The 10,324-nt window shown below is 36.8% G+C and overlaps 2 protein-coding genes across 2 annotated transcripts; one reads left to right on the top strand and one right to left on the bottom strand.

The window, feature by feature from the left end:
• The first annotated feature begins 481 nt into the window (after positions 1–481).
• On the top strand, positions 482–2,154 carry LOC121773861 (scarecrow-like protein 32). Its single transcript, XM_042170778.1, has one exon. The coding sequence runs from the start codon at positions 668–670 to the stop codon at positions 1,985–1,987; it is 1,320 nt and encodes a 439-aa protein (XP_042026712.1). The 5' UTR covers positions 482–667; the 3' UTR covers positions 1,988–2,154.
• Positions 2,155–7,599: 5,445 nt separating this feature from the next.
• LOC121773319 (peroxidase 51-like) lies at positions 7,600–9,124 on the bottom strand. Its single transcript, XM_042170149.1, has 4 exons — positions 8,886–9,124; positions 8,595–8,795; positions 8,336–8,501; positions 7,600–8,261 (listed from the first exon to the last, which is right to left on the bottom strand). Exons 1-4 carry the CDS (start codon positions 9,096–9,098, stop codon positions 7,855–7,857), a joined length of 987 nt encoding a protein of 328 aa, XP_042026083.1. The 5' UTR covers positions 9,099–9,124; the 3' UTR covers positions 7,600–7,854.
• Between the last annotated feature and the right edge of the window lie 1,200 nt (positions 9,125–10,324).

The following is a 10,324-nucleotide window of genomic DNA, read 5'->3' as shown; positions in this document are numbered from 1 at the left end:
ATATAGATTATAGCCACTGAGCAAACAAATTAAGTAAACATTAAAAGAAAACCCTAACTAATAAAGGTGTAATTATTGTCAAATAAGTGCTCTATATGATCTCGTTTGTCCCCACACTTGATAGAAACAGTAAAATAATCAATTATTGGAGCACATATTTATGTAAGCAAGTAATTTCAAAGTGAATTTAGTGTCGCATGCAGACAAAAATACATAATACTCATAATGATTAATTAACATAAAATGATTTGAATATGATGATACATAGATATATCCCATGAGTAAGCCAAAGCAGAACTGCCTTTCATTCCTTCACTATTAAAGGACAAAATTCAACTCCCACATCCTTACAAATTCGCCGGCCACCTCACTCACATGCTTAGATAGAAATTGCCTATTCCTTCTTAATTTTGACTGCACCCCAAGATTGCTGCATTCACCAGTCCCTTTTCTCACTGTATGGAAAAAAGGAATAATAATTTTGCAATCTTGATGAATAAAAGATGAAGAGTCCATTTCTATTTTGTGTGGTCGTTTCCCAATGGCCAGGTACCACTACTAGTCTAGTCCTTTTCTCTCCCTTCTGTCCCTCTAAAATTTCACAATCTTTTATACCACAACACAAACTACGTGTATTCTAGTATTGTATTGTATTGTATCAAAATTCATGATGCAATTCAGTGAGAGCTTCCCTCCTCTGCCTCCGCCTCTGCCTCACCAAATTATCCCAAACAAGGCCGCCCGGCGCTGGCCGGGCCTCCCATCTCCGAAGCTGCAGGGCAGCAGCTTCGGAGACGCCAACTGCATGGAGCAGCTTCTTGTCCACTGCGCCAACGCCATCGAGACCAACGATGCCACGCTGGCGCAGCAGATCCTCTGGGTCCTCAACAACATCGCCCCTCCCGACGGCGACTCCGGCCAGCGCCTCACCTGCGGCTTCCTCCGCGCCCTCATCTCCCGCGCGGCGAGAAGCGGCAGCTGCAAGCTCCTCTCCGACGTCGCCGTCTCCATCCCCAACCACAAATTCTCCATCATCGAGCTCGCCGGCTTCGTCGACCTCACCCCCTGGCACCGCTTCGGCTTCACCGCCGCCAACGCCGCCGTGATGGAAGCCGTGGAAGGCCGCTCCGTCGTCCACATCGTCGACCTCAGCCTCACCCACTGCATGCAGATCCCGACTCTCATCGACTCCTTCTCCACCCGCCCCGAGGGCCCGCCGTTCCTCAAGCTCACCGTCGCCGGCGCCACCGAGGATTTCCCCCCGATGCTCGACCTCTCCTACGAGGACCTCGGCGCGAAACTCATCAATTTCGCCAGATCTCGAAACGTAGCGATGGAGTTCAGAGTCGTCCCCTCCTCCTCCTCCGACGGCTTCTCCTCCCTAATCGACCACCTCAAAATCACCGGCGCAGGCGACAACAATGGCGAAGCACTCATCGTAAACTGCCAGATGCTGCTCCACTACATCCCCGATTCAGAAACCCTAGGAGCATCCTGCGTGGCGAATCATGTGAATTCACATCATTCGCCACGCTCGATGTTTCTGAAGGCTGTGCGGGGACTGAATCCCTGCACAGTCCTGCTCGTGGACGAGGACGCAGATTTCACGTCAGAGAATCTGGTGACGAGGCTGAGATCCGCGTACAACTATCTCTGGATACCGTACGACACGGTGGAGACGTTCCTGCCGCGGGAGAGCAGGCAGAGGCAGTGGTACGAGGCAGACATGTGCTGGAAGATCGAGAACGTGGTGGCGCAGGAGGGGCCGCTGAGGGTGGAGCGGCTCGAGCCGAAGGGGAAGTGGGTGCAGAGGATGAGGGGCGCCGGGTTTCGAGGGGTCGGGTTTAGCGAGGAGGCGGTGGCGGAGGTGAAGAGCATGCTGGATGAGCATGCGGCCGGGTGGGGGATGAAGAGGGAGGAGCAAGATCTTGTGCTTACTTGGAAAGGGCATAATGTAGTGTTTGCAACTGCTTGGTTGCCTGCTTGAACTAAGTTGATCCTCATTAGTTTCTTCTAATTTAATGTGCCAACACTATCTATCTTCTTCTTCTTTCTTGATTTGATTAGTGTTAGCTAGTTAGCATGGATTATGTATGAGCTTGGCTCACATGACTGTTAATTATATTTTGGAAGATTGATTAATGATTACTATATTTGCGAAAATGATAGGAGTAATAAATAGTTAACGCGGTGAGAAAATAAAATAAGAGAGAGAATAATATTGAGAAGATTGTTCTCGACAATATTCTCTCTCGTACATTACACTCTCTCCACTTTAACTATTTATTACTATTATTTTTTACAAAACGAGTGCAAAAAATAAATGACTCAACTACCTTGAGACAGATGGAGTATTAGTTATCTGATATATTAATATCAGTTGGCATCACAAAATAAATTACTAGTTCCTTATATCCAGTCAGAACCTGATATTAGTGAATCAGTAAATTGATATTGAGTCAGGAACTAATATGTTTTGTGATGTCAATTAATATTAATGTATTAACAAACTAATATAGTTCTGTGTTCTGATTTTAAGAAAAGTTCTGAAACTGCCTTTGATCTATGCATATCTCCTTATCGGAATATATAATAAATTGCATACAAAACCTCATGGTGTTCCTTGCATGCGTGATCGCGACCAGTGAAATTTGAAGAGGTGAGATTTTTACATGTGTGTCATGAGCATGTGACCCTTTTCATTAGCTGTGGAACCGGGAATTTGTAGAGAGGGAGAGCAAATTTATATATGAAGGAATGTTAAGAATTTGAGAATGGACATTTAATGAGATTAAAATAAATAAATTTTAAAATAAGTAAAGCTTAACTTGAAATAGAGTTTAAACTACGAAGCTAAATAAACGAGTCAAACAAGAACACTAAACTTAAAGATGCTTAACAACAAGGATTTTTTAAAAGTTTACAAGAACAACTAAAGTAAATGCTTGAACACTTAGAACAATAAATGCATGAAATTTATAGGCTAAAACAGGCTCTACACCATTAACTATGAAGTTAAGATGTAGAGAAAAAGGTACCAAGCAAGAGTTAAGAACAAACTAAAGCAACAAAGATTTAAAATCCTAAATCTATTTCATCCCATTGTGTATAAATGTTCTTTGCTTTGCCTCCTGAGCACGAAATTACATTCAAGGGAAGATAAAACTAAACTACGCTAAGTGTTGGAATTGGTGAATGGAAAGGGTTAGGTGAAAAAAAGTAAGGATTTATTTTTCTCCTGAGTCTTTGCCTTTTGAGATGTGGGCTGCTTCTTTTCTTCAATGAAGGTTGATCCAACTTTCTAAAGCCTAAGACACGATTTTGGAGTGTGGTAACAAAATAGAGTTAGCCATTTAATCCTTGATGAGGTGGCATTAAATTGTAAACGGGTCAATCTACCAAACTGAGCGAAGCGGATCTCATACTTCACCTCTCACACTTAATAAAATAATTCCACCATCACTTAACCATCACGTACATGTTATAAGATTATTTTATTAAGTTGTGAGAGGTAGAGTAGCAATGGAGTAGCAATGGAGGAGTAGGAGATCTGCTCCCCAAACTGGGTGCCTTGAGCTCCAAAAGTTACTTTCTCACCATTCTTCCAGCTTATACAATTTTTGCTCATTTTCCTCATGCTTCACGTCTTTACCTACTCTTCGGATCCAATTCCAAACCTCCATTTTTAGTCATCTTAAATGTTGATTTTAATCAGCTAAATATACAAAAAAAAGACTTTGAGCGAGTGACAAAAATAGCCTATCAAAAATCTCATGGTGTTCCTTGCATCTAGATTCTATGTTCTAGGCACTCTTTCTATATTCCAGAATTTTCTAGTCTATTTCTTAATAAAAGTCTAGATATTTAATTGATCCACATAACAATTTTGTATGCTATAAACTCAGAGATTGATATTACAAAAACTGAAACTAATTATCAAATTCAGTTCGATTTCATAACAAATATATGATAATATAATAATAGACTAATTCTATACCACAGTCTCCACATTTTAAAGAATATACACGGCCAGTTTTATTCTTTAAATGATAAAGTTAGTATTAACAATATAAACGGAATTCTAAAGGAAATTATAGGTAGGCAATAGATAAATTAATAGTACCCAAATATATTTCACATGCCAAAAACAAAGTCTTGCAAACAAATATTATATACAAACTTAAATTATATTGTGCCAACAATAAATCCGTTAGAGTTGGAGGATTAGAAAAGATAAAATTACATACTAAAATTTAGTAGTAGTATAAAATTGGCGTTTAATCGCAAGGCATATGCGACTTTTAATTAACAAAATTGACCCGACTCTAACTTATGCACATTTATTACCCGATTTAAAGAAACATTTTACAAATGTCCGATTGTCATTTTTTCGGCTTAGAAATTAGGGATATTGACATCTAATATCATGAAACTTTCAAAAAGTTGAGTTTTTTCTACGAACTTTAAAATTGACAAATAATATCACGAACTTTACCCCGAGTTTATTTTTTCCCACGAATGAAAAAATTTCCACAAATAATATTATGATACGGATTTGTTTTCGTAAATTTCTCGACAACAATTTTGAGAGCTTCAAGTTTTTCAATCTTTGAAGATAGTTTTTCTTAAAGCACACCCTCCAAAATTGTTCTTCAATCTATTAAAATAACATGAACTTTTTCATTCGTGGGAAAAAATAAACCCGGGGTAAAGTTCGTGATATTATTTATCAATTTTAAAGTTCGTGGGAAAACACAACTTTTTGAAAGTTTCATGATATTAGACGCCAAATTGCCAATATCCCCAGAAATTATAAGGTAAAAACTGAAAATAAAATATTCATAATATTTTGGAAAAATAAGACATTGAAAAAGTAAATATATTTTTTCACATATAAAAAATAATGTAAACTGTAACATGATTTTGGAAATACAAGTTATTCTTTTCATTAACTTTTACTTGTAATAAAATACCGTATTCAATTCGCTTAAATCAATTGGGCTCATTTCACAGTATATTATACTTATAAATAAAATGCACTGATAATTGGGCCTATTGACCGTTTAGATCAAATAGAATTGACTGGGCTACTTGTACCTAAACTTTTCCAATTTAATTCACAATTTTTTCTTGTATTTTATTTCTTATTTAATGATCATCTAATTTTATTAATTTTATTTAAAATTGACGATTGCCTATTGTGAAAGCGATAAAGTTTTTATTATTATCAATTTTATATTAAAATCGGCAATTGTTCTATTGTGAAAACGATAATTTTTTGTTACTCAAAGATTATATGCTACCCATATCTTATGGCTAACCTAGGTGTCTTGATCAAGTTTCGATAATATCATTCTCCTCTAAATAGTTGACTTCAACATCACTCAATTATTTTTTTTGAATGGGAATATAGAAAAACCACACGCACACAATTAGTAATTTTTAAAATATTTCATGACTCATCGACTCTCTTTTTTCTAATTACTTTTTAATCAGACTGTCATTGTCCAAAATAGTCGTCTCATATGATTAATTATATAGGTCATCAAATAGCACCTTGATTTTATATGGCCATTCAATAATTGGCTGTCGCGTTGTGGCCACAATTCCTCAATTTTTCTATTTTTCTTTACCCACCTAAATTACTAATTATATCAAAAGAAATCCTATTTGACATTGTAGTTTGAACGGCTAATCAAATTTTATCCATCACTTGATTAATAGCTATAATTAGATTCCCTCTTCACAGAGCAATAATTTTATCCGAGTTATTTATGTCATGATTTTTATTCAGTATAGTATTTATTAGTCGGAAAATACATATACTACTATTCATCTTCTCATATATACTAATTAACCTTGATTTTGTAAACATTAAGTAACAATATTTCAATAATAGATGGAGTACAAGTTATTCAACGAGAGACTTTTCAACTCTTTGTTCCTTACCACTAGCTTTAATGTGTTTATCCCATTCTATAGTTTGATTTGACTTGTCAATTATGCATGTAAACTAAAATTTTCCAGCTAATTAATGTAGATAAATGACAGGGATATGGATTTCAAGATTTCAATCCTCCAATGAGATAATAATGTAGGAGTATGATATTGATATCAAAAGCGATTGAATGAAAAAACGACCTACGGTAATACTGTCTTATATAAAACAATTTAATAATCGAAAGACAACCCTAAACTAGATAGCAACATGCTATAAATAAAGATTAATTAACCTTAATTAATACCCAAATTTCTACTAACTTGTTCAGGAACAATTCTACATAATTTATAAATAAATAACATAGTCAATCATAATTTATATGAATTTAAATACTAACATAGTCAATCCTAGGCAATCCTAAATTACTAATATTCCACTAGCAATATACAGAATGTGTTAAGAACATTCATTTCGTATTAACGTAATGAGTTAAAATTCATGTACAAGTGAATAGTTTATCAAGATTCATGACTCAATCCAAAACAAATAAAATTAAATACCATCACTAATTAGAACGTGTAATTAGTCATTCTGACATAGTTATCGACAAAACACATAAAACTAATTGGATATTATAAAAACATGGGCTATAATCTATTTACATTGACAATCTGAGTTTTATGTTGATCAATGCACGGTTGTTTTCTTTTTTTTTTTCTTTATAAGTATGTAGCATGCCCAAGCCAAGAAACAATGGCGAGCTAAAAGTCCAAGAGTACAAACAACCAAAGACACTACTACACCAAAAGAAAACTATGAAAAGCAGGGCGGCTGCCACAAACACCCCACACTCCTAGCAAAATAGACAAGGACCAAAGCAGAAAGCATGAAGAGCAGCAAAAACACGTGCCGAAAAAAGAAGTCCAACCAACAAGAACAAAAACAAGACCTCCAAAACCGAGATAAACAAAGCTACTCAACCAAAAAGGGTGAAAAGTGAAGACATACCACGACCACCTCTAAAATATCATAGATTTATGCTTTTTCTCAGAGTCTTGGTTCTTTCCATCTTCTAACGTTGACAATATTTAACTCTTTACTATAAAAAAATAGTTTCAATAGTGGATGACACGTAATTTAATACTCCTTCATCCCACATAAATGATTTGTATTCTTTCTAAGGACGTCCCACTTATATTGAGTAATTTAAATTTAGTGTTCATGATAGTGTTTGAAATGTTGACGTGACTTAACACGTGAATATAAGGTTTGACAAAAATTTCTTTTAACGTTATGGATGACCTTAGTCGAGGAAAACACTTATACACCCGATTCAAGGAAAGCATCCATACACAACTTGTACAACATTGACAATATTTAACTTTTTTCTCGGAGTCATGGTTCTTTCCACCTTCTAACGTTGGCAATATTTAACTTTTTACTATAAAAAATAGTTTCAATAGTGAATGACACATAATTTAATACTCCTTCATCCTATCATAAACGATTTGTATTCTTTCTTGAGATGTCCCACCTATATTGAGTCATTAATCATTTAGTGTTCGTGATAATGTTTGAGATGTTGACGTGACTTGAGGCGTGAATATTAAAGGTTTAATAAAATTTTCTTTTAACGTTATGGATGAGGAAAACACTTATACACCCGATTCAAGTAAGGCATCCATATACAACTTGTACAACGTACATAACATGTCACAAAAAAAAATCAAAGTTTTAAAGATGGAATATCACAATTATTGTTGCAAACATCAAACTCTGCACATGCAGATCATCAACAAGCATGTCTTGTTTGGAAACGAATCTAATAGATCTTTCTCAACAACGTGGCCATCCCACAAAATGAAACCAACCAAGCCAACCAATTTAGGCAAGCTTGTGTTATTAAACTCAAATTAATTAAATCTCCCACAGTCAAACCGGATGTTACCGTTCCTCCCGGTCTTGACCCCGACCCGGCCCAACTTAGTGATGGCCGTGATAAAAGATTCGTTAAACGCTTTCACGTTCGAAGCCCATAGATTGACCGTGTTCTTGGATCTCGAGTCGGTGAAGAGCACCTGATCCGACGTGAAGAGTCCCTTCCCATCGATTAAATTTTTGAAGTAGGCATTGTCGAATTTCCGAGGAGTTGTAGGGTCCATATCAATGGCGATCCTCGGGTCCACATTTCTCGGGCACATGCCTTGTAGTTGGGTCGCGTAGGCCTTGTTCAGGCTCGGGTCGACCGGGTTTCGCGGGCTGAAGTTGTAGATTCGGTTCGAGAATTTGTCGCAGTGCGAGAATCCCACAGTGTGGCATGCTGCACCCACATATATAAAGTTATTATTAGAAACGAGTCACTCACCCTCTTAAAAGGCCTTAATTAAAAATGACCTGACAGAGCAATCATGTCAGCTTGAGAGAGGCCTCTTGAAGCAAACATGGAATTCAGTTGATTCAAATTGAAAGTTGGCTTTGGAAGATTTCCTTCAACACTCGCGGAAGTTGAACGTAATCCATCTAGCCTTCCCAATTCTACTGGATACGATGGCCCACCCGACTGCGACAATTATTTTTTTTTTACTATTTTTTCATCAAATTAAAATTTGAAATTTAAATATTTAGAAGAGGCAGGATCATCGATATGAATTACCAGTTTAATGACATCGCGAGTTGCCAAGGCGAGAATATCCGCGCAGGAGACCTTGTTCCGGCACCCGGGGACGGCGTCAACGGCGGCTTTGGCCTTGATCACGGTGTCGAAGCCATCTCCGGCGAGGGAGAGGTTGTCGGGGTGATCCTTCTCCGCCGTGTTGCCTGGAGTCGACGCCACGATCACCGACGCATCACAGCCCTGTGCAAAATGGAATAGTTAGTTAGAAATGAACATCAAATGAAATTGAAATTACTAATAATGTGAGTGAAATGGTGAGTAATTGCGTACGGAGACGAAGCAGTCGTGGAAGAAGAGGCGGATGGTGGCGGGGACGGTGACGAAGGTCTGTTGGAACTTGGCGGTGACGGCCTTGCGCACGATGTTTTCGACGTCGGGGCAGGTGTTGCTGTAGTAGTTCTGGCGGAGCTGGGCGGAGGTGGAGCCGCATAGGAGGATTAGAATGAGGGAAAGGGACAGAGTGGTGATTGGAGGTGGAGCCATTTTGATTTTTGGATGATGTTATGATTTTTTTTTGTGATGATTACATGGCATACATATATATATATATATAGGTAGATAATTAGTGGAATTATTTGATTATTTGATTTAGGGGGGGGGGGTGAATTGGTCTGCCAGTTGGCGGAAAATATTTCAACAACGAGAAAAGCATTTAATATGATGACGGTGACATTTGAATTATGAAGATTAGTCTAAGGCGGCTTATGCCATTTTATTAAGTTGCCATGTTGATGTTTTTGAAACTGCTCTCCCTGTCCACTGAATTACTAGCCTCTTGTCAGCTGTACAGAATCCACAATAAAAATTATGCTCAATGGTTTTCAACTCATATTTGCAAAAAACTAATCTGTCGTCCTATACTCCTAGGATGCTCATTCTGATCATTTGGGAGTAGTATTTGGTGTTAAATTATTAGTATATTAGTTTGCACAGAAGAGAGAGAACACATGGAATCAGTCTCTCTTCATCATAGTATTAAAAATGCTACTTGTATCAGAATTAGTAATTAGGAAATCTCCTAAATCTTTATGTGGTAATGACTTAGTATTTAATAAATCCCACGATCATGTGATTTACATATTTCATGCAACCCACTCAACTTTTAGATTTGGTTAAATAATATGGTTTGAGGAAAGATATTCCGGCCAATAATTGTTCTTTATCATAGAATATGGTCACTAGGCTGGTGATAGTTTCTGCAGTGTGCACATAATTTTAGAATTATAATAGCAACACTAATAATAATAGAGTTGAATAATGGTATTAGTAAATATGTGAACACAATATTTAGAGATCGGATTATGTGGAAAATTAATAAGACCAAGAGATTCTTTCTTTCTGTGCAAACATGGTTTTGATTAAATGCAATAATTCCATTAACAAATTGAATTAGCTTCCCCTTCTTATTTGAACGTTAATTGTAATTTAAAGGTCTATTAATTAAAAGCTTCACTAAAAAAATAAAACTATTTATTTGGTAAACCTATTAATTGATTAAATTAAGTTTAAGAGATAATTGTTGTAGCATACTTATGCTTTTATTGACAAAAATAAAATAGTGGCTTAAATAGCATGTCTTTCCAATTCTTCTCCATTTTCGCCTATTTAGAGGGTATCCATTTTCGCTTATTTAGATATTTTATACAATCAATGTAAATGAAAATTGTATTAAGAAGAATACAAGGAGGTAAATTATGTGAGTTTGGTGG

Source organism: Salvia splendens, chromosome 17 (assembly GCF_004379255.2).
Source record: "Salvia splendens isolate huo1 chromosome 17, SspV2, whole genome shotgun sequence".
Taxonomy (NCBI): domain Eukaryota; kingdom Viridiplantae; phylum Streptophyta; class Magnoliopsida; order Lamiales; family Lamiaceae; genus Salvia; species Salvia splendens.
The sequence above is the reverse complement of the archived record's forward strand: the minus strand, read 5'-3'. Positions and strand labels throughout refer to the sequence as shown.

Coding starts and splice junctions, on each gene's coding strand:
- LOC121773861 (XM_042170778.1), top strand. CDS start 668: ATGATGCAATTCAGTGAGAGCTTCCCTCCTCTGCCTCCGCCTCTGCCT.
- LOC121773319 (XM_042170149.1), bottom strand. CDS start 9,098: ATGGCTCCACCTCCAATCACCACTCTGTCCCTTTCCCTCATTCTAATC. Junction 8,796..8,885: donor TCCACGACTGCTTCGTCTCC/GTACGCAATTAC, acceptor CATTTTGCACAG/GGCTGTGATGCGTCGGTGAT. Junction 8,262..8,335: donor TGACATGATTGCTCTGTCAG/GTCATTTTTAAT, acceptor ATGTGGGTGCAG/CATGCCACACTGTGGGATTC.